The sequence below is a fragment of the Rhopilema esculentum genome, unplaced genomic scaffold, assembly GCF_057945365.1.
Source record: "Rhopilema esculentum isolate cy_ngs unplaced genomic scaffold, ASM5794536v1 HiC_scaffold_36, whole genome shotgun sequence".
In the NCBI taxonomy this organism is placed as follows: domain Eukaryota; kingdom Metazoa; phylum Cnidaria; class Scyphozoa; order Rhizostomeae; family Rhizostomatidae; genus Rhopilema; species Rhopilema esculentum.
The window spans coordinates 581,022-605,975 of NW_028300847.1; the positions used below are offsets into that span (position 1 = coordinate 581,022).

Here is a 24,954-nt window from a genome sequence, read left to right on the forward strand (position 1 = left end):
CATGTTCAAGGGCTTCATTCCACCAGCCATGATCAAGTTCTAATAAATGGCTGCAAGGAGTCAAAAATTAAACTTTGCTTTGGAAATTTGTGGGCTCGGGCCTTTTGCCACTGCGGGCAATGATATCATATTTGACTACAGTTTCTATACTTTTGTACCCTAAGTGAATATGAGGGGGAGAGCTGCAAATTGCGTTTGGCATAAAAGCTGAAGCCAAAGTTCCAAGTTCTGATCAAAGTGTAGCAAAAATTACTATATCAATCGCGGCATCCAGGCTTTTTAGTTTATGGAAGACTTTCATTTCATTATGGCTTATTAGCAGGGGGTACGGAGTTTGTGCATAGCAACACCCTTGGTTACCAAGCTTTACGTTTTAGCACCCCTCAGAATAATTTCTAGATCCGCCCCTGTTGCCAGTGATAGATTGATCTGGAAAGAGTAGATTTCTAATTTGATTCTAATTTCCTTTCACTGCAGATTTAAGTATGGTCGTTATTTGTGTCTTTTTTCAAAGCCATGCAAAAAAGAAAAGAAGCTTCTCAGAAAACTAAAAAAAATTGGTTCAATAGCAACCGGGCATCGCAACATTGCTTTGTGCCGAGATAAATCTAGAATCCAGTTTGTTGTTAAAGCAGTGTGTCCGAATAACTGGAACATGATCAAAACTGGAACATGAGTGAAAATTGGCTAACTTGTGGCATAAGAAATTTCTTTGAAAGTTTTGCGAAATGTCGTCTTAAATAAGACAGTTCAGTCAGAATTTCATATAAATTTTTTAATCATAAATGGCTGGTGTTAAGGGAACTTCCATGAAGAGGGCACTTGGGCTCCCTTTCCCTCCTATCAAAAGGCAAAAGGTGCAGTTGATCCCCTGCCCCCCCCTTTCCAATGTCCCTGCAACCAACCATGAGTTCAATCTGATGATAGTGTGCATATAAAAGTTTTCTAAAAAAGTGATTTGTGTCTTTTATTCTCGAAGCACTCTCTACTATATGCCTAGCAAAATTATCAAGGTATGATGAGAGTTTTTCCCTTGGAGGACCACAACCTGACAGTGGTCTAAAGTAAATTATTAAAAAGTGGTTAAAGCAAAAATATGACGTCTTAAAATAAATACAACACAATGTATCATCCTTTGACAATAATATAGCATCAAACACTCCATCGTTTCTATTTTTCTTTATGACTTATTCAACTTTAAGCAGGCCAAATTTTGTTCACAGAGCTAAAATGCAGACAACTATGAAGTGACGCCCCTGATCTCAATTCTCTTTAAAGCTGATGTTTTTTAACTTTTATAAGAAGTTGATTTATATTGAAAGAAGACTTTTTATAAAATATTCTATTCAATATAGGAAGATAAAGAAATGATTTTATCTTCAAAATATTATAGATAAAAGGATAAAGTTTTACTTCATTTTTCGAATTTTTTCGCTTTTCACGTTTTAAGGAAATAATTTTTGCAAGAGCTTTTTTGTAAGGAACTTTTTGCAAATCTTTTGGGTACATGTTTTCTGTAGATGGACCAAATTCGAATATTTCAATGGTTTTTTAAAGAACTGTCGATTTCATTAATAATTTTAGGCTAGAACCAGTGGTGTAGTGCTAACAAAAGAACAAACGAGGCTTTTGCACATAATGTTGCTAAAAACAATAACAAAACTAGAAATTGGTCATATTTTGGCATTAACAATGGTTGCTCAGCCCCCTAGGCCCCCTAGGCCCCTAGGCCCCCAGGCCCCCAGGCCCCCAGGCCCCCAGTCCCCCAGTCCCCCAGTCCCCCTAGGCCTCCTAAGCTCCCTAGCACTACACCCCTGATTGGAGCGTCTGTATGCCTCTAACGATATGATTGCAACAAGTCTCCATCAATCACGCAGCCTTTGACTGAAAAGGCCGCTTGGATTTTGGGCCGGGGGCCTAGGCCCAACTGGCCCCATTGATAATCAGCCACTGGCTGCAATAGAAGATTAAATACCATGTAGACTGACCAGATCTTTTTGCAGAGCAATTTGCTCATTCCCCAACTCTGTTTGTTTTTTATTAAAATGGTTAATAGTTATTACTTGTGATGCAGCCAGTAGCAGCGCCAGCTTCTGCAGAGTGGAAGGGTATTGGGCATGGCCATTGAGACAACACCCTTTTCGCCTCGTTTCCAAGCTTTGTGCCAGGCTAAATTTCCCTGAGGCAAGAATATAATCTACCTCTACTAAGTGCTTTTTAATGAATTTCTAGAAGCAACATGTGGACCATGTTTTGACAAAAGTGGGGGGATGTGATTACGCCTTTTGTACCCCCTTAGGCGCCGCCACAAATTCATTTGGTTTATTTTCGTTGTTTTTCTAAGACAGCGTTTAGGAAAATAGCAAGTAATTCTAAAAGCTAGTTTCAAATTTATTTGTTGAAGTGTCGAAAATAATTTCATTGCTTTGTATTACTTACCGATGAATCAAAACATCGTAGGGAATAGAGTTCTAAAGAGATTTTGAATTTGGACCCCATAACATGAAAGAGCATCATAAAATTCCTCCAGATGTGCAAAATCAGTCAAGCACAGGCTCTTCCCCATCAAACCTCTGTATTTGTGTCTCTGTTCATAACTTGATGAACAGAGTCAAAGTAAAAGTGATTTGTTAGCAAGCTTCAAATCTTTTATTGGCATAATCTCAATTGAATTTAGACATATTTGAATATTTTTGCAAATTTGCAAGTATTTCATGGTGATCTTTTAGTTTAGCTGGCTAAAATTCGAAAATCCAAAAAATAGGTTTTTGGTGACTTCACACTTACTTTATTCCCGAAGCTCGTAACCATCCAATGTATTGTTTGCACTTAATTACACTATAAATTCACAGAATTACATTTAAAAGGAATTACAGTTAAACCAAAATATCCAATAAATAGATGAGTCTGCTTTCCATTTCTATGAAATCATAATTATTAGTGCAACAACCAAATATAGAGAGTATTTTATATTTTTGGCCCTGTTGCAGCAACAAAAGCAAGATGTGTGACACACAAAAGCTTTGAAAGCCTAGAACCACATCACTAAAAATTTTGATGAAATGTAATTTTTTCCTATAGTGTCTTCCTGTCGGGTAGTGATGAATTAAAAAGTCAATCATGGAGAGAACGAACTAGGGGCTGTGCTCCTTTCCGTAGTCCTCATGATTCGTCGTCCTTAGATTTGTATCAAATTGGATTTTATGATGATAGATAGCAGTATCTAAGTCCCCTGTTTTTTGCATTTTTGCTCTTCCTGGCAATAAAGCTATAAAAATTTATCACCTAAAGTAATCTAGCTATAAAAGGGTGATGTATTATAGGCTTAAGACACAATTTACCTGCATTGTTTTGGTATGTTTGCTATTCATATGAGGCTGCCTATCTCAAACGTGTTTCAACAAAAGCAATCAACGCATAAGAAAATGTCGGATTTGTCCAAACCTATGAACATTAAGCTTTATGATCATGATTTTCGATCTATGTTCTGACGTTTTAAACTCTGAAGAGTGTCAGACGAAAAGCTTTAGTTTACTCAAATGTTTGCTTTTTTCAAAGCTATGAACATTAAGCTCTTAATTCAAAGGACATATGTTTCGTTGGAATGTTTTAAAGTCCATTAAACATTTTAATAAGAGATCCTCTTTGTTTTCGTATGTTTTGTGTGCTTCTTGGTAACTCCTTATCAGGATCAAAAGTTATCCGGCATCGTGTAAACGAAGCCTTGATTTTTTCCCTAGTTATGCTTGTCTATTTCCATGGTTCCAAATAAAAGCCTCGCCCCAGCGTAGATCCTCGTTCTTCCTTCGGTTATTTCTCTTTGAGCCCTTTTAACAAATTTTCCTAAGCAGTGAAAATTTCTTAAAGATTGCTCTGAAGGCAAACAAGGTGCTACCATTGCAATGTTTAAATTTGCTGATAAAAAGTTCTACTGTAATTTTTTTGGAGCATCTGCAATGCAAACAGTTGCAAATATTCTCTGTTTTCACTTCTATTGTCAGCTTTTTGACTTTCCAGTTTCTAACGAGATGATAGTTTCCAGCTTATAACGCTATTTCAATTGAAATACAAACATAATCATTAATTTTTTAATCGCAAAAAGTATGCAAAAAATCGAAATTTATATGATTGACGTAATCTAATTTTGACTTTATGCTATTTCAGGATATATAACTATTTTGTAACAATTTTTTATCTTCCAGAGAAAACTATGGCTGATTTTTACGTCGTGGCATTCAAGGATCTGCCAAGTATTGAATTCGATAGGGTAGATCCGGTGAGAGACAATCTGCAAGATTACCAAGACTACGACATTAGACCTGCTGGGAATGATTTGAAGGTTGCTGTGAAAATGGCCGATGAACGCCGCAAAGCTGCTATCGTGTACGACGTTAAAAGTCAAAGCAGTGCTTACGCAAATGAAAAATGTAATCCAGACAAAGCAGAACAATTGCAAGCATTTGCTAAAAAGAGGCTCTGATTTTGAAGCGTACTAACAGTGAACACATTTGTATTCGCATTGGAAAATGTTAATGTTATAGAGATTGATGTCATTTTCTCAAATACACTTTTGTTATTTGTTGTTCACAGGGGCGGATACAGAATAAAAGTTGACGATCGCACATTAACACTGCCCAGCAGGCGGTCTAGGGGGCCTCCCTCATGATCAAGGGCAGAGCCCCCCCCCCCCCCCCAGAACCAGAGCAATTAGGACTGGGGCCCTGAAACCTTCAAATTGTTCAGTCAAACATTTTTCCCTTTTAAAAGGTTTTCCAAATTTACCTGCAAATCCAAACACGCAGTTGAGACAAAATATCTTGAGATTCAGAATGGTACACTTCCTGTGCACCTCTTCCGCATGGAAAAAAGGAATTGGGATTCTTCCCTTTCACAACTTACAACCTCATCCACTTTCTTTCCTTGCCAGCAGTTGTTTGGCACAGTAATCTAACATAGTGTTTACAGACTTTTCGTGCCGCACAAATATGTGAAAACTTGAATTTTGATTGGTGCGATTTAGTAAAATATTTGCATAACAAAGAGCCCTGCATATTTGTGCGGCACGGGGGACATGCTTAAAAATCATACTGCTTACGGTCTAGGATGGTATTGGAATTTTTTCTATATTGAATTAAATCGTAGCTTCGTCTGGGAGATCGACCAAGTTCGGTCCTGTGTTTATTGTGTAAAGAGAGCAAAATGTATTATCTTTAAGGAGGAAAATAAAAGATTTTGGTAAACATGATTGCCTCATTTCAATGACTGAAGACTAAAACTAAATTCTTAAAATCTGACGGTCTTCCGTGCGACCTGTGCGACACCCTGAATCCGCCCCTGGTTCTTTATTCAATTATGCACTAGTAGCAGCATTTACTGTTGTTTATTAGCTTTTGATTCTAAGAAGTTGTTGAAGACGGGGTAATGACGAATGCAAATAATCTTTCTTTAATATAATCTAAAAAGTATCTATTCTAGGAACCAGACTCACTTTATATAAAATAAGAGTGAGTCTCACTCTCTTAGTCTGGTACCCAGGGTAAAAAGTACCTAAGTAAAAGCAAAGTGACACCTTTGACCATCATATACATGGTATTGCAGAAAGGTCGGGGGAGGTATCTTAAAGTGTTTGAGGGTACGGAGATGCGCCATTATTTAGGGGTACTTTTTCTGAAGATAAAAGTACCCCTAAATAATGGCACATCCTCTTACAGATGAAGATCAAACCCACATGCAGAATTAGGGGTACCGTTTTGGGAAAATATGGCAAAATTATTAGGAGGGATATTTAGCATTAACAAAATTAATGACCAGTTAGAAAAAAAACTATGAAATTTGTGTAATTATTTTTATGTGCTTTAGAAATTTTATTTGCTTTGCGGAATTATGGGTAGAGTTTTCATCATGTTTGCGGAATTATGGGTCACATTTTTCAAACATTTGCGGAACTATGGGTCCAAATTTTTGACCAAAATGGCACGTCCCCGTCAAAAATTAGGCTTAGTTTACCCCCGAGGGCTAACCAAATTGCCACTGAACCAAATTCACTAATCCCTCAAAGGTTCCCTGCCCAAGAGCAGGACGAGCTCTGGAAAACGGAAATGATCAACAATTAACGCATATTTCTGGTGCCACACAAAACCGTCCTTTGTTTTAAACCACATTACATTATGCCTAACAGCAAACAACCACTCCACACACGAACTGCAGCGCGCTCGAAATTCCAAGCGAAAATCGGATTTTCTTTGTCAAACTTTAAAAGGATTCTCGATTTCCACTGTGAAAAAGATAATGAGTTTTATGTCAAAAATCAGTGCGTCTAGGGCCTAAAGAGTTCAAAGCCCTTGCTCGTATAAGGGATAAGCTTTAGATCATGGCCATCAAGAAAAACTCGTCAATTTTAATGGCCTCATATCGACACGTGCTTAACCGAGTCATTAATCTCAACAAACATCTGAAACGGAAATACTTTTCCAAAAAGATTGCCCTTGAAAAGGGAAATCTTACAGAAACTTGGAAAATGCTCAATCTTTTGCTAAATAAAAGACCCTTATTGTTGATGGGGAGTTCATTACTGAGAATTTAGATATCGCTAGGTCTATGAACGAATTTTTCTGTAGTGTGGGAAGAAACCTTGGTGTTAAGATACCACAGCAACCCAACCCACTTTGTCTGGAAAGTACAAAATAAAAGAATCAACTGAGCAACCGACTAAATTTAAATTTCATCCTGTAGATGAAAATACTATAAATAGAGCTCTGGATAAAATGAAAAAATCTCTCGGGTTTGGATCTGGTGGCATTGCGAGTAATTTCCTGAAAATTGCATTTCCCGTTAATTGTAATTCCATCTGAGATATTTTCAACTTTTCCATATATCTATTGTTCCCAGATAGTTGGAAAATAGCCCGCGTGACCCCATTTTTTCAAAGGAGACAAGCCTGATGACCGATCTAATTACAGACCTATTTTTGCTCTACAAGTCGTGTCAAGGCTCTTCGAAAAACTTATATATGGTCAGTTATACCAGTACCTAAATAAGCACAAATATCTAGTGTCTAATCAGTCAGGATTTCGTTCTCTTCATTCAGTTGTGACATGTCTGCTAAACAGAACTATTGATTGATTCATCAACATAGACAACGGGAGGTATACTGCGATGATCTTCATAGATCTCAAGAAAGCATTTTACATTTTTATGGAATTACTGGACATGCACATTAATGGTTCAGTTCTTATCTTGATAATGGGAAGCAGTACTTTAAGTCAATGGCACAACTTCTAGCATCGAAAATATTGTTATTAGAGTGCTACAGGGATCGTGCCTAGGCCCTCTCCTTTTTCTTCTATACATAAATGACTTGCTATTTGCTCTTAAGGAGGCTAAGGCTACAATGTATGCCGACGACACAGCAATCTCGTATTCTTCTGATACAAGTGATGAACTGGACCTAGTAATCAACGAGGAGCTTCCATACATTGAAAAATGGCTACGGGGCAATAAGCTTTCCCTTAATGTTGTCAAAAACCAAGCAATGATAATTGGTTCTAAGCCAAAAATTGAAAAGCTAAGGAATAATCGTAGCACAACCTTATCAAAAGCTAAGGAATAATCTTAGCTTTTAGGGTAGGGGGCGAGGAAATCAACCTAACAAACGAAAAAAAATACCTCGGAGTCGTGATTGATAAGTACCGTACCTGGGAAAGACGCATTAGTGCACTACAAAAGAAGACCTCTAGAGCAATTTGTCTATTGAAGAATGCGCGAAATTTTGTTTTAACTGGCACTTTGATAAATTTATATAGAAGCGTCATAGAGCCACATTTCAGCTACTGTTGCTCCGTCTTGGGCTCTTATGGTGCTTCAAAGCTAGAAATGCTTAAAAAATTACAGAATAAAGCTGCCGGAAAAGTAACAAATAGCCCTTTTGATGCATCTGCAGGTCCTTTGCTCCAGAGACTTGGTTGGTTATCTGTACAAAAGCTGATACTTAAAAAAAGAGTTTCTATCGTTTATAAATCTCTTAACTCTCTTGCATCTAAATATCTCACTGACCTATTCGTGAGATTATCCGGGGTACATCCAAGAGAGTAAAGAAACTTTAAAACAGACCTTACAACACCCATGTTGAAAATTAGTATTATTATTATTATTATAATTATTATTATAAAATTATTTACAGTTGGTGCCATACATAGCTTAAAAAGCTAATTCATACCAACTATTTGCATTTCTACAAAATTACAAAATTAAAATATAATCAGAAGAGAGAAATAGTAAAAAAAATTTTTTAATCAACTTTTTTAGGATCTCGTCATACCCACATTTTGGTTATTTGCATATTTGACAGTTACATTTGTCCCAATTCCATTGTTTGATCTTTCTTTTAAATATTGCGGTCGAGCTAGCATTTGTTATGGCATCGGGTAGCATGTTCCAAAGGAGAGCATCTCTAGATATAAGAGAATTAGCTCCAAATTTATTTGTTTTTATATGCGGTATTTGCAATAAATTTTTGTTCGTAATTCATATTTTTAGTTTTTTTTTCGAAGAATTTCCACATGAATGGTGGGTTTTCTTCTGATAGACACTTAAATAATTGGAGCATTAATTATTGCAAATTCTTTGTGTGGACTGAAATTTATTGTGTGGACTGCAATGGCCAGAAATCCTTTGTGCATCGTGGGGCCAGTCTCTGAAACAGTCTCGTTTTGGACACAAAAATGGCTCCCTCAATCGATGCCTTCAAGTCCAAACTCAAGAAAAAATAGTATTTTTCTATATATTGAGTTGCATTGCTGTAAATTTATTCATCTTTGAATTAGCCATATTCCGCTCTTTTTATTAAAAATTTATAGTATATAACTTATTAATTTTGTAAGTAGTTTTTCCAGGGCCAATTGTAAAACAGTATTCAGACTGAATTTTTACCCTGAGTAAATAATTTTAAAATGGAAAATGAAAATGAAAAATAAAACGAAATTTTGTTTAAAATGAATGGGTTTTTAATAACAGTAGATGGTTGAGAGGCAAACTAGTTGTTCCTTGTTTAAGAGTTTTAGAAAAAATATGCAGAATAAGGAGAGTGGGTTGTGTTTTTTTTCGAGAAATCTACAACTTCATGACAGTTTGACCGAGAATGATGATGATGATGATGATTAATAACAAAGATTTTCGATTTGGTCGGGGGGAGGGAGGAGGGGAGGCGACTTGAGCCTAGGAAAGTTTGAAATTTACGTATTTATAAAGATTTTCTTTTGCCATTTGGGGGCGTCCGCTCTCTCTTGACTCCTAGTCCTGCGGCAATACCTTTAATTTTATAGATTACCTTGATTATGGGGTATGATAGACCAAATATCCGTTTTTTGCCAACCTATAACTGTTGGAAAAAATTTTATGGCTTCATTTGCCCCACCTGCTACCGACGGAAAATTAATAGAAAGAAAAATGGTCATGTTTTATGTCCTTTGGCTTTGTTTTTGCTATGGAGTAAAAGGGTTTGAAGAAGAGGGACGTGTGAATTGTCTAATCTGTATATAGGAGCATTTAAATTGACTAGGTGGCAATACATGTGACTGGGCGTGGCTTTTGAAGGAAGGGAGCAATTGATTGGGAGAAGGGGAACGGGTGTTGGGCACCTCATATGTGTTTTGGGTACCTGCATTAGGTTAGTGAAGATGGATTGGGCTGGGTGTGTCAAAGAAAAGTAGGGTTTAAAAATTTGGAGGAAGGGGTAGGTGGCTCATCTGTTTAGGGGGCCCCGATGTGAGGCCCCAATATGTTGATAGAAACATTCTTGTCGATACGGTTTGTAACGCGATCGTTGGTGGCAAATTTTTCTGCTAACTTCAAATTCAAAATCAGCATTCAGCAACATTCTTACAATTTAGAGTTTCGGCGATCAACGATTAACAATAATTTTAAATCAAAACTACGTCCATTTGACATTACCATAAAATCATATTCATGAGTCATATTCATATTCATGATAAGGGAAGTTGATGCGCTAGATGACTTTTTGGAATGAGTATTGAAAAGTCAACAATTTTTTAGGATGGGGGGGGGGGTAAAGGGCGTGGTCAAAATGGGGCATCAAATAGGCATGAACTAGCTTGAGGAGAACTAGCCTTTATCAACCTCTTTGCACTCGTCGAATCAGCTTTAAACAGATAATCAAATGATATACTATGTAACTTCACTTCGTGATCTATTGAGAACTGATCCCTGGTATGAGTCAAGATAATAGGTAAAGTCAAAATGGCTCCATACAATAATTTGCCCAAGGGTTCCGAGCTGGCAAAAAACAGTTTTGTGATCACTTTTTATTCAATATGCAGATAATATGAAAAAATTCAAGATGTACTAGGTGTCAAAGTTCATCTGATGGCTGCTGGACTAGCCCCCTCGTTAAGCCATATGATGGAGAAGATGGTTAACCATGGCGATAAGTGAAAATTAAAGGTGACAATGACAGTCTTTTCCCTTCATTAACTTATAAAATTGATCAATTCATCAATCAAGATACTCACAAATTGACTAATTGATATCTTATTCGATCAATCAAATGTTTATTCAATTGATTCAATCATTCATTTACATACTTGCAACAAGCTGTGGCGTGTGGATAAAAGTAAAAAATGGACAAAGATAAAGAATTGGAAGTAAAGCATTATATTTTAACAGCTTAATTAAGCCAAAGTTACAGTACCAACGCTATATTTTGGTAGCGATAACAACATACAAAAAAAGCAACTATGAAAAGCGTTCTGTTTACTGTTGAAAGGATGCTCGTTCACACACGGGTTGCAAAATCAGCTTCATAAGTCTGCGTCTCTTGATAACTCATTTTTGGACTTTCCTTGGAGGAATTCTTTGAACTTTGCTCCCTGGTAAAGAAAGCAGATTCACATTGCGAGATCGCCAAGGTTTTAAAGCATTGCGTCAACTTTAGAACCAGGAATTAAGAAAGAATCGAAATTAAGTTCAGATACTGTATCATAACTTTAAATACATGCACTTTGGTTTAGAACTACGTTGAGAAAATAACAGAAACCAATGACCAAGTATAACAGGAAACAACTAAATTGTACAATACAAAAATTGCATGAAAGGGAGTTTCTTAAAGGCATTGAGTCATGGTAAATAGGCTTTCTCTATAGGGGGTCATTTGGTTTCGGCGTGATCGCTGCTGTTTCATGTGATATTGGCATCCGTTGTTGACAACTTGCTATTGATGGAAACTGTTATGTTAATCAGTACGAGGTGAGGTCATGTGACCAGTTCAAGGTCAACCAATAGCATCGCAGTCATGGAAATCATGACTCAGCGGATTTTGGCACTTAGGGTATACCCAGTCTATTTATCATGACTCAATGTCTTTAAGGCGAGTCGATCTCAGAAAGAAATAGAATCTAGGAGACAGCACCCCTTTTTAGTGAGAATGTTTCGAAACCTTTTTTGTATTGTTTAATTGCTAGTTCAGCAATAAATAAAATATTATCAATTCTCATTATGCTGGTGGAATAAGCATGGTTTTAAGATTCTATGAAAGCTTTATGAATGGTAAAAATTTCTTTATTTTATATATTAGAATGGCTGTTCACTTTTATAGCATCGCAGAAACGCATGACCAAAGGCCATATCGCAAAGTATTTTTCTTGGTTATGAAGTTGTGAAAACATTATTGTTGGTATTGATAAAGAGACACAGCTTAATTGCCTCTACAAAGCTGTTTGTAGTATAGTTATTTTGATAGTATCAACTTTTGTGAGAATTATTGTTGCTTGTAAGCATTAAGAATGAGACTCGAAGCAGCAGCTTAAAATCTATGCTAAATTTTGATGATTTTAGTGGTTTGAACTTATACCTAGTGTTGTAGATTTTTAAACTTTCCTTCAAAGCAGGGTATAAAACCCTGCACCAAAGTCTGAAGACTTACTCAATAAACATTTAAAAGTGATAAGATTTGTAGACACATATATTCTAAATCAATCAATATTTACAATAATATTAAGTACATCAAATTATCTTTATAGTACAGGCTCACTTTTCGGATGGAGCATATTCAAAGTTATTTATTCGTAGATTCTAGATTCGAGTTCAGAGGTATGATAAAACAAAGCAAAGATAGATTAACTGGCACTCAGTTATTCTGGATCTGGTTTCTCGATCTATTCCCTTAGCCAAGTCGTTACTCATTTTACGTTTACCTTGGACAATGACCGATTTATTTGATAAAATTCCTACTTTTAATTTTCCCTATGTCTTTCATGGTAAAGAAATAGTAACCAAGCTAAAGCTAAGATCAATTTTAAGGAAACACTAGGCAAAGCTTCATGGAGAATTGTAGACCACATTTCTTTCCACTTTTGCCCAAGCAGTTTTATTTTGCTCTGCAGAAAAGTAGGGGGCATGTCCGCCGCACCCCTGGTTTCGCCGGTTCTATTGGATGTGCTCAGTCTATTTTTTTTGTCTGACCATCTTCAATGAATTTTGGATAAAATTGTCAGAAACGAGAGATCATGACAGTCAAGGAAGCTAAATCAGTGCCTCTCGCGTAAAAACGACCAGGAGAGCCCGAGGAATCCAATGATCTTCTTATCTATAGAAATTTTTGTTAGTGTTAGTTACATTGATTATTAAATTGACTTTTTTTTGAACAAATAAATTCTCATCAATGATTCAACATTTGGCGCTGTTTATATACCGAAAGGCCGCCGGTTCACACATGTTTAGAACAAAACTTGAAAAACTTGAATCTTATTTTTTTTCCCCAACAATTTTAACTAATCAATCCGGGATATTGTTTCTACAATTTCTATGTTGGCTGTGTCCACTTGAACTTTTGTTTGCCTATTTCTGGAACCGCGTATGCACAGTATGGCATTTCGAAGTAGTGCAAATGACAGCTTGGTACGAATCCAATTGGTAACCAGTGAAATTGACAGATCACGTTTCTCTGATATCTTCGTTGATAAAACCGATATTAACCTTTCAGTTTCTCTACTTGAACCACCACTGTGAGCGAAAATCAATGGCGTAAACAACCATGCTCAACTTGTAAAACTCTTTGACTGTACGCGCGTTTCTTCTCTCTTTCATTCCCTGCAAAAGTGTTGTTTAGTTTCTGGTTTCTGTACGACGGTGCGAATGGGTTGAATACCCTTACATCAAAAAATGCACTTTGTTCCTTCTGCCAGAAGCCACGTATGCTGAGGTCAAGTCTTGCCTCTTCTGATATGTTGGAATTTCTTGGGAGATTTTCACCACTGAGATGTTGTAGAGGTGGCTCAATTCTAACATCATTTGAAATTTCTGTTGCTAACTTGCCGAGTAGATCACGTACTTCATTGTGTCGATGATGAATGTATCCACCTTTTTGACAAGACATCGCATGGTCAACGGAAAAGTGTTTTCCGCATACACAAATAGTTGGCATGAACTTTAGATGCCATCTATATCTTAATCGGATTGCGTCGTGGAATTCACGCTTGTTGAGAACAAAATTTTCAGCCTTCAAAGGAAGAGAAGTGAGCCATGAAGACGCACCTTTCATACAAGACAGCTCGTTTGCTTTGCGTTGATCGAGTGCCATAGATTCTCTTAGCAGTGCAAGTTTCTCCTCATGCGATTTTGTTCTTTCATGGGCAATTTCAATCTTCGTTTTCTTCATTTCATTGTTGTTAAGCCTTAATTCAGTTGCTTGTTGCTTGATATTTATTGATAACTGACTGGTCACTCTCTTTGAAAAAGCATATTCTTGATGAGGAATTTCAGAAAATATCGATATGCCAAGTCCTCCAAGACGTACCGGAAGACTGATTAGTTTTCGCTCAATTTCGGAGCAGTGATAGCCTTCAGTAAGCACCGGTAAAAAATGTTCATTTATGTAAGCATCGAGCAGTTTCAGTGCTTTGCAAAAATCAGGGATGACTCTAGTTAAATAATTTATTCTATGACGAAATCCACTGACAAAACAAGTGTATGCTGCATGCGGCTCTGAGCGTGCTATTCTACATAGTACTTTTAACTCTTCAATCCAGCCATTCACTACTTTGTTTGCATATTCTGATTTATCATTGGCCGTCCCTATATATGAACCCAAGTATTTTCGTCCTGATGTTGTGATATTGATCTGAGTGTTGCCAAAGATCTTGCAAGCTTGCTCATAGTTCTCTTCTTTCACTACCAACCATGATTTTGATGCATTGGGATGATAACCAATCAAAGGACCATAGTGCAGAACATTTTCCCACCAAGATCTTAAGTGAAGTAACGTCCCTGCACCACCAAGATCATCTGCATAAGCTGCATGCTTTACCTTGCTTTACCTTGCTTTCAGCTGATTTTATCAATGATAGAAGTGGCATAACTCCAATTGCATAAACAGGCATAGCAAATGGATCGCCTTGGGTCGTTCCTTCGGCAGATGGTATTTCTTTACCTCCTGTGATAAAGAGACGAGATGGTTTTCCATAGCAGTGATTTACATATTGAGCCATTGGAGGACATATATATTTGATGTTATGCAATAGTGCCTCTCTATTTAAGCTATTAAAGGCATTTGATGCATCCACTAGAAGCAGGCCATCAGTTTCTTCCTCTTCAAAAATATCTTTCATTGCATGTACAGCAGCCTCGCAGCCTGAAGGTAATCCAGTGCATAACTGTAGCGATCCTCCACTCTCGAGTATATCAGGCTTAATGACACGGATAATTGATTTTCCAATGATCCTTCTCAATACTTCTCCAATACCGATTGGTCGAGCTCCAGGATTCTTGTCAAGAGGGACCAAGCGACAGGAAACAAATGCTTCAATCGAGCCTTTGTTGATATCTCTTGTGCACAGTATGCGTGTGAATTTTGCTAAAGCTGTTTTTAGTTCTTCACCCGTCTTTCCAAAACTTTTGGATACTAGAATTCTCCGCCATCCATTAGCATTCATTCCAGAGGGACCAGCTGCACCTTTTGTATGTAACGCAGCTTTAGTAATAATTGTTTCATCAATGTTCTCAAACATTACAGGGTCAATGAAAGGAATCTCTACAGCCATGAGAGTCGAAGGATCCGCTGGTGCTGAAGGGGGATGTTTCATCTTCAATTCGTCAATAACCTTGTCAGATAGACTCAATAAACCGCTGGCATTATTTGCATCTAATAATCTCATCGCTGCGTTGATTTTCCCTTCAAGTACCAGATTTGCAAATTTCTTTGCGAGATCTCCCGAAGTTCCATCAGATTGTGACAAACTGGAACAACTCTTAGTCATTATTAAATTGACTAATTGATTGGTTGATTGACTGGCTGAAGTGATTGATTGATTGATTGATTGATTGATTGATTAAATGATTGATTGATTGCCTGATTGATTGATTGATTGATTGATTGATTGATTGGTTGATTGATTGACTAATTGATTGGTTGATTGACTGGCTGAAGTGATTGATTGATTGATTGATTGATTGATTGATTGATTGATTGATGGATTGATTGATTGATTGATTGATTGATTGATTGATTGATTGATTGATTGATTGATTGATTGATTGATTGATTGATTGATTGATTGATTGATTGATTGATTGATTGATTGATTGATTGATTGATTGATTGATTGATTAATTGATTGATTGATTGTTGGTTTTTGGTTTCTGAAATGCATACCCAGAAAATCATTTGCATATACTAGTCCAGCTTAACTCCAATTTTTGGTCAGATTGTGACAGACTGGAACAAAGCACCAAACCTTTATGATGATGCCTTGGGGCATGAAGAGCATTTCCAGAAGAGTTGCCAGTTTCTAGCGATTTCGGGGGGGGGGGGTAAAGCTAGGGACAAAAATCATATAACGTCTTAGAAAGGTCCACAGAATCCTTTCTTTTAAATAATCTACGTATGATTGTATCAATGGAGAAAAATCAGATGACTGATATATTACTGTAAAAGATCAACATTTAAATACCGTTTTTTCTATTGCAGTACATTTAAATTTGCTCAAGATCGAGGGTCAGCCTATAAACATAAAGAAATCACTGAAACTTTGCCTGGTTAAAGGTTGAACCAGAACAGCCAGCAAAGTAAGGAGCTCTGATTCAGTAATTAAATAAAAAAAATTCGGCATTAGCTGTAGATACATGTAGGAAAAAACCTTTTTCTTTTACTGAAGCCATAGCATTAAGGAAATGCTAGCAGAACGGTTTTGAAGATTCTTCTCCCGAACAATCTAATTTTCTGTTTGCGCTTGACTATTGAATATGAAGCAGAGAAGGGTAAAGGTATTGCTACGAAAATTCGATGAAAGCGTCTGCAAGTTGACGTAGAAATTCAGAGAGATGAGCTTAACTCCGTTGAGCACAATTTATTCTCAACTGAAAAGAAGCAGTATTGCTAAATGCAAAACTGAAGGCAACTATACAGAAAATAAAGAGCGAAACAGCGTTACAGAGCAAGTCATGTTTCCTAGCAAGGACCGTTCAATGCGCTATCAAAATTAAGACAGCATGAGCTGGCCTAAGTCAAACTTTGCTTGTCGTAAAAGGTCTTATGCACATTCTAAGTCACTTAACTCAACTGCGAAAGTTTTTCCCAAAGTCAAATATGTTAAAGTTTCGTTCAGGAAGCACTACTAGAGAAGATAGGCTTTAAGTTACAATGCTAAAGAGTATCAAAAATGTGTTGCTGAACAGTTTAAAAAAGAAAGCATTATAGATCGTCTGGTTCAAGCAGTCGAGGAATAGCAAAATTGCTTTGTAAAGAAAAACATAAAATCTGAATCAGACAGAATGTTTGCTATTTCATGTTTACTTTTTTCACGCCTTAGTTCATCAGATCACACGGGCCAAAGCCCCATTCAGATCTTTGTGGCAGGTTAAAAGTGCTGTGCCAGTCTACCGTCGCTTAAAAATTGCAACATCAAAAACTGGAAAATGCGAAACGAAAACGAGCTGACTGAAGTGAAGAGAGAAAGTCCAGATAAAAACTGGTTGGATTTCATCATTATCAAGAAGCATGCATCTTCTGTTCCCATTCTCCCGGTTCGATGTAAAAACAACACTACAGATTGATGGATTTATGCTGTAATTCCTTGGCTGCAAAAAGAAATACTCAAGAAAAAGGAATAAAACGACTGGTCAGAATATCTTGCATCCATTTCCAGTCTATCCGACAACCAACCTGCAATATCTGCCCTCCTGTCCTGCCACACCCTTTTCCCTTCCAAAAAACCCCGTTATCTACCAGCAACGCTAATCTTACCGATAGGGAACGCCTATGACTAATTTTCTGTTACACTGCTTTTTGGCAAATTCAAATTCAAATTCACAGAATCAAATTCTCCGATATTTTTTCATCGAATTAGAAGAATTACAAAATCTATCCTGCCGAAAACCGGGGAGGGAGGGCGTGACCTCCAAGTCAACCCTGTGGCGCTGTCGTTGCTTGATATTTTCAGACGCCTAAACTAAAGCATTTTTCATTAGGTTGTAATGTTTTAAATTGAGGTAGCCTACATTCAGAGGTAGGCTCAACGGGGCTAATGCTTGAAATTAGCATGCAAAGTTATGCTCTGACCCCAGGTTTTGAGAAATTTTAAGTGTACCGAAGTAAGAACAAAAAGCGGTTTTGCATATGGATCATGTACAACAATAAATTAGTTATCTAAATCCTCTCCATTGATTCAATCATACATAGATTATCTCAAAAAAAAAGCATTCTGGTGACTTTTCCATGACGTCATACGATTTTATCTCTAGCTTTCCCCCCGAAATCGATAGAAACTGTCATACCTTCTAGAAATATTCGCCATGCCCCAAGGTATCACCATAAAAAGTTTTGTGCTTTGTTCCAGTCTGTCACGATTTTCACCTTAATCTAAATCTTCTCCATTGATTCAAACATACATAGATTATCTCCAAGAAAGCAATTTGGTGATTTTTCTATGACGTCATACAATGTTATCTCTAGCTTACCCCCCGAAATCGATAGAAACTGTCATACCTTCTAGAAATATTCGCCATGCCCCAAGGTATCACCATAAAAAGTTTTGTGCTTTGTTCCAGTCTGTCACGATATTCATCTGGATTATAGCAGTAAGCAACTGGACGGAAGAACAGTGAGACTGAGCGTCGTGTCAGATAAAGATAAGAAAGCTATAATAATTGAAAGAACTTAATCACGCTACTCGCCTGTTAAGATTTTCATCTTGGTCTTCTTTTTTATCTTGTTTACTCAAATATTTTCTCATACAGTATTTCTCAAACTTGACCAACTGTTCAGGAACTGCATAAAATTAAAATCATCTGTTATGTGCGTACAAGGTCAACAATTCATCACATTTTTTTCAAATGAAATCAATGTGAAATTTTTCACTGATTTCGATTAATCAGATTGTTTTCGAAAAAAATTGTAATTCATTTGAATTTTAGTTCGCTAGAAAAATTTGCTGAAGTGACGCCATTTCTGTTTTAGCCTATGCACTACTTCTACTCAATTAGTGGATAATTAAACTTTTCGCGCTTTGTTTTGAAAATTCTAGAAACAGCGAAAAGGAAAGTAAAAAGGGCTGAGGTCAACAACAGTAACAAGTTTTTATATAACGTGAGAAACTTTGCTTTGAGTGAAGATGCTCTAGGAAAAACTGTATGCTTTGAAAGAAAGCCCCATCTTACCTTGGTATGAAGATGCACGGTCGATGCTTTTGTATGAACCAAGGATTCGTCTGGCTATCAAGTAAACACTTTCTGGCAATGAAAACGGAAAAGGAAAACTGGGCTTGTGTGTAAACTCTACCAACAGTTCGTATTCCTCAAATGCACAGTGCATTCTTGCTCTCTCGGTTATTTCAACGTAAATATTGCTGTAAAGACATGGAAAGTTCTTTTAGCTTTAATTTGTTCATAGAAAATCAGTAGAAAAGATTGAGCTTGATTCATCATTTCAATTCATTTCCTCCAATACAATAAATGAAAATTAACAGAATATTCAACATTAGTTCATAAATGGAAAGTCATGAAGAATAAAAAAAATACTTTTCAAAAAAATTTTCTCTGTAATATTTAATGACGTTTTGATAGAAAGTTTCCATCTTCCTAATTAATGTTTGAAAATTGCACGGAACAGCGGAACTACTAAAGTACCTTTCGTCCGACACTTGTCAAAGTATAAACGTCGGATAATGTCCATATGTATGCAGAAAATTTATATCTAGATATGGATCGAAAGCAACGTTAGAGGCAAAATAGCGCGTTTGATTGGTTCTTTTTTTATGGATCGAAAGCAACGTTAGAGGCAAAATAGCGCGTTTGATTGGTTCTTTTTTTATGGATCGAAGGCAACGTTAGAGGCAAAATAGCGCGTTTGATTGGTTCTTTTTTTATGGATCGAAAGCAACGTTAGAGGCGAAATAGCGCGTTTGATTGGTTCTTTTTTTACCAATCGCAACAGCTATCTCTAAACAAGTTGGAGAGTGAGAGAGAGAGAGAGAGAGAGAGAGAGAGAGAAAGCTAACATTTTCTGTCTACACAAGTCGGGGTTTGTTCTGATGTAGACAGATTTAAAGACAGCTAAATAAATGACGATCTTGATCTTAAAACTATCATCACTTCAGTTTCGCTGCATGATTGCTGAATCACGATTAACTTGGGCATTCTTTTTTTTACAAAAGCATCGTGGCTTTTCATCTTTCGGAACCTTTTTTCCCTGATGCTTATGGACAATAAACAAATGACGATACAAATGTAGATAAGCACAAATACATGGTTCGAACAACTTGATGTTAGTTAGCATTGAAGAAATAGGAATATTATTATATAATAGAATCGAAGCAATAACACGAAGAAACAATGGAACGAAATCGTGTTAGCATCGAGATTAGATAATGAGAATAAGGTAAAGATTGAATACTTAGAATTATGATAACATTAGAGAAATAGGAGCCTGATAAGAATAGGATTGAAACAACATGCGAGAATAGAGATATACACCCCATTTACACGAGTATCCGACCGGGATCGGATCCAAAAAAATACGGATAGGCCTTGTGTCTACACGGGAACTGGTGGATCCGTATATCTTTGGATCCGCTATCCGAACACTTTTGGTATCGCTTTCAGAGGTGATCCCGTATGGATCCGATTTGGACCGGATCCCGTGTAAACGGGTGTACTGTCGAGAGTGAGAGAGAATATTTTTCAATTCAAGGTAGTTTGAATATGTAATCGGTGGCTTTTTGGTGCCAGAAAACCCAACATCAAGTTGATAGACTACTGTGTTGAAGAATTATTACGAAACTATGACGATATGTCGTCGTACTTTGTCCTCATATTTTCCCAATCCTGTCCACCTGCAAGCTTTGCAGTTTGTAGTCCAATACTACTTTTAAAAGTAGCGCAGTTTTTTCTTCAGTCCACAAAAATTTACCCTCTTTAGTGTTACCTCCCTCCATGTTCAAGCTGAACTGTGTTTTGCTCACGCACGAAGTTCTGAAAATGTCAAATGCGTGCCAATATTCGAAAAGCGCATGCGCGTATTCAATTGGATTCATCTGGATCCGTTCCCGTGTAAACGCAAATGGTTCTGGATCGGATCCCGTGTAAACGCATTGCCATTTCAGGGATCGGATCCAAAAGTATCCGGACACTTGTGGATCTGATCTGGTCCAGGTCTAGTGTAAACGGGGTCATAGTGTCATACAGGGAGGAAGAGGTTTTAATCCATAAAAATTTTGTTATTCAAGAGGCAATGAATCGAATTTCCTGGCTAGTTTTAATGATGTATTTATAAAGTTTTTCGTCTACGGCTTCCATATTTCTACATTTTAGCGAAGCGATTACCTGAAGAAATATTTTCTTTCTTTAGAACCTCTCAAGCTTGTTGCTGAAAGTTGTGATGTGAGCAATAGCAATGGCGTTATTGAGATATAGAGAAAGCTTTACCCAATCTGCAAGTGAAACTAGTTACAAAATCATTTCTATGAACTTTTGTTGTTTTTAAGGAAAGAACTGGAAAGCACGAAGCTGTTGTTAGCATGGTTTGCGAAAATCGAATGAGATTGGAAAAATAATTTATGCAAGAACTGAAATCTATCTTATAACCTAATTTTCTACTGCGATAAGAACTGCATTGTTCGTGTTTATATGAGCTGCTTCAATCTACAGAAAAATACATCTAAGCAATGCAAAATCTAGCATTCATATCTTTCTTTTCAAAGAAATGTTGATTGAAGAAGATGGTCTGCTCACTTGAAATCAGCTATTAGGATATTCATCAGTAATACATTTGTCAGCAACAGGAAGCCAATCATTCCAATAATTGAAACAACTTCTGCTGCGATGGGGACTTTAGCTGTATCAAATACTGTCTTGCTGTCTACAACTGAAGCAAATATAAAGCTAATTCGATGTATCGCTACTGCATTTTGAGCAATGTCTCAATAATTCAATGGTTTAAAAATTGCGCCAATAGTTGCGTTCCAGAACTGTAAATTTTTTGAAGTTCAAAAATGAGCGTTGTCTTACAAGGCTCTACTTGCACAGCAGTAAAATAAAAATTTTAGAGAAAGCAAACAAATCTGACATAATGACGAAATAATAAAGATTTTCCGTATTCTAAGGAAACAAAAAGTATGTACTGAAAATATAAGACTTACGATCATAGCTTGCGATTCCCAATTCACCAAAAAATATCATCACAGGTCTGAACATAATCCTTAGATAAACCTTTGGATCGGCCAAATTAGAGAACGGGTAGAGCAGAGAGGTCACAAAAACTCCATAACCAACAACAAGAATGAAAGACGTGACGATGAAATGCTTGCATCTCACCAGCTGTAAATTAAAATAGCAATGTTTAAGATATTGTGTGATTGTTTAGTTATTTAAATCGGAACGTGATCTGAAACCCGTCACTCCATATAAAATGTTTGGAGGTCCGACCAATTGTAATTCTTAAATGAGATTGGCTGAACTAGTGGTATGTACTTGTCATATGCGAGAATAAGAGACGGGGTAGCATTGGGCTGCAAAACACTTACTCTTGCAAAACACTTACAGTACTTTCTCGAATAAGGAACATAACTTATGCTTCACGATGCATCCTATATTCATCATTACAAATTCACTGTTTTACATTCGTGAAAAAGAAATTTGAAACAAACAATTGTTTTTTGGCACCCCTGTTATATAAAGGAAAAAGTAGCTGCATGCGACTAAACCAAAAAGCTACAATATCTGCCAGAATTGTTTTTGATACACTTTACATGAAATACTTATATCAGACAAAAAGTTGATGACCTTTATGATAACATTGTATAAAATGTAGAAACATAGAAAGATAATCAGTGAAAGAGAAAACAGAACCTCGTTTTATAGTACCAAGACAAAAACATTGGGGCAGTAGTAAAAAAATGGAAAGAAGGATGCGACGCTGGCTAATTTTAGACGTGCTACCTCTCGACTGCATTAACAAGTTTTAAAATCAGCTATTGACAACGTAGCATTTTATAATGAAAGTTGAAGAATACGGCAAAAAAATCTTCACAAGTCAAATTGTATTAGTTTTGATTGACCAAAACCATTTGCGTTTGTTGTGATCGTAGGTTGTAGTTTAACACGATTGAGGAGCATTCTTGTAAATCAACCTCTACTATATATAAAAATATTTACAACGTATATTTACAAGCATGGTGTAATTCTCGAATTTCCACTCCAAAGATCTTACTCACTAACTCGTACAAAGTAAACCCTTCGATTTCTGATTTTGTATATGAAACCAAAAATCTTGATTTATCTGTGTATGAATGCAATTTTCTCTGAAACTATGCAAGATACTGAAACGAAAATTTCACAGTTTATTCTTTGAGGTACGGCAAGTTCAAATATGGTCCTATAGATAATAATAAATGATAATAAAAAAACATAGCATTGACTCTTTCTCAACCTTTTAAGCTAAACATATAACTCTGGTAATGGTTCTCGCATATGGGCCAAGCGAATGATAAACGTTTAGAGTCAGAGTGGAGCCCTAGATATGACAAATTTTGTCTGATAAGGGAGCTGCAACTATCCCCGCCCATTTTTCTCACATCGATGTTCTCGCAAATAAAAACATCTCCAGATTCCATTTGACGCCTAAAATAATTTTTTCACAGTCCTGTACCTCTTTTTATATCGTATTACAACTTTTAACTTTAATTTGTTTATAAACTTTCATATCATATAGATATTCCAGCACTCAAAGAGTAGAGACTCTTGAATGCACAAAGCATCTCTTTTGACCCCATCTTTGCATAAAGTGAGTAAACTTACCGCTTTAATTTGGTTGGGCCAAATTCCCCAAGTGACTAACTATGGCAAAAAAGCTATAATACTCTTGCATTGACAACTCGTAGCTTAAATTTTTAGATTCTTTTATAAATTAATCACAAGTAATGCTTCTTTCTATTAAAAACATTTTGGGTCCTCAAAACCGCTTTTTTTACTGGACACACATTTATAACAGCTTTTAACAGTTGAAAACTATACAGTCTACAGGGGCGGATCTAGAAATTATTCTGAGGGGTTCTAAAACGTAAGGCTTGGTAACCCAGGGTGTTGCTATGCACAAACTCCGTACCCCTGCTAATAAGCCATAATGAAATGAAAGCCTTCCATAAACTAAAAAGCCTGGATGCCTTGATTTATATAGTAATTTTTGGTTTCAGCTTTTATGCCAATTGAACGCAATTTGCAGCTCGCCCCTCTTATATTCACTTAGGGTACACAAGTATAGAAACTGTAGTCAAATATGGTATGATGGCCCGCAGTGGCAAAAGGCCCGAGCCCACAGATTTTCAAAGCAAAATTTAATTTTTGACTCTTTGCAGCCATTTATTAGAACTTGATCAGCTTGACCAAAATAATAACGTGGCTGGTGGAATGAAGCCCTTGAAGTGCAGTGCAAAAGTTGAACACAGGGATTCAAACACAGCATGCATCGCCAAACCGAAGGCCCTGAACGTTTCGCTATGGGCCTGGCGTTTTGAGTATTTTTATGTATTTGAAATTCTTAGAGAAAAAAGGATTCGCAGGAATATAAGTAGGTATAAAAAGGAAACCCCTTTTGGTCAATAATAGTAAGGGCAAGTTTTTGAGATGTTTTTTATGTAGTTCTTGAATGATTAAAAAAAGAATAACAAGGGCTCGGGAAAGCTTTATCCTCTGAATATAAATCATACCTCATGGTCTATGAATAAGACATGAAACACGGAGTTGAAACTTGAAACCGTTCTGTTATATAAACCACAGCGTTTACAAGTTCTGCCGTTACAGCATCGAGCATCAGGTAAAAATCGTCAAAAGATCCACGAAAACATATTCCAAATTTGCGCCTAAGCATTCGTCGCGTGCTGTATCATAACTCAACTCCCCCTGGTCAACCTCAACTCCCCCTGTTCAAGCTCAACTCCCCCTGGTCATAAAACCACTTATACATTTGACTGTAGATTGAAGCGAAGAAACTCCCCCTGGTTTGTCGGTATTCTTTGATGTTTTGGATTTTTGAAATCCATGGGTTCTCGCGCCAAAGTTTAGAACCCCTCGACCTGGCACCGTGATTGGCTAGATTCACTTCCACGGGTGCAGAAACTCGTATAATTTACAGGCCACGGGTTCCTTAAGTGGCTGGATATAAGAGGAGACAATGCTTTCCGAGTCTGTAGAATGCTATACAGGACAACCAGGGGGAGTTTCATAACACTTCAATGCATGGACTGAAATAACAATGTTGAACAGTTGTGAGACGGGGCATTGAAGCGGAAATAACAATTTCAGGAGATGTGCATACTTCCCGGTATTATTTAAATGGTTTAAATAATAATAAACAAAATTGCGGTAGAATAAGCTTTAATCCCCAAAAAGTTTTTTCTCAAATCTGAGGGGTGCTCGAGCCCCCTTCGCACCCCACTGGATCCGCCCCTGGCTATA

At 36.9% G+C, this 24,954-nt stretch overlaps 1 protein-coding gene across 3 annotated transcripts in view; it reads right to left on the bottom strand.

The window, feature by feature from the left end:
- Window positions 1-10,645: 10,645 nt before the first annotated feature.
- Window positions 10,646-24,954, bottom strand: part of LOC135688518 (transient receptor potential cation channel subfamily M member 3) — a 55,501-nt gene continuing 41,192 nt past the window's right edge. For all 3 annotated transcript variants that reach the window (XM_065205394.2, XM_065205393.2, XM_065205395.2), the window contains exons 20-24: window positions 21,642-21,819; window positions 21,235-21,367; window positions 18,664-18,851; window positions 18,181-18,274; window positions 10,646-10,883 (exon numbers count right to left, since the gene is read on the bottom strand). In XM_065205394.2, the coding sequence (XP_065061466.2) occupies window positions 10,790-10,883; window positions 18,181-18,274; window positions 18,664-18,851; window positions 21,235-21,367; window positions 21,642-21,819 (687 nt within the window). In that variant the 3' untranslated portion in view covers window positions 10,646-10,789. The remainder of the gene's footprint in view (window positions 10,884-18,180; window positions 18,275-18,663; window positions 18,852-21,234; window positions 21,368-21,641; window positions 21,820-24,954) is intronic.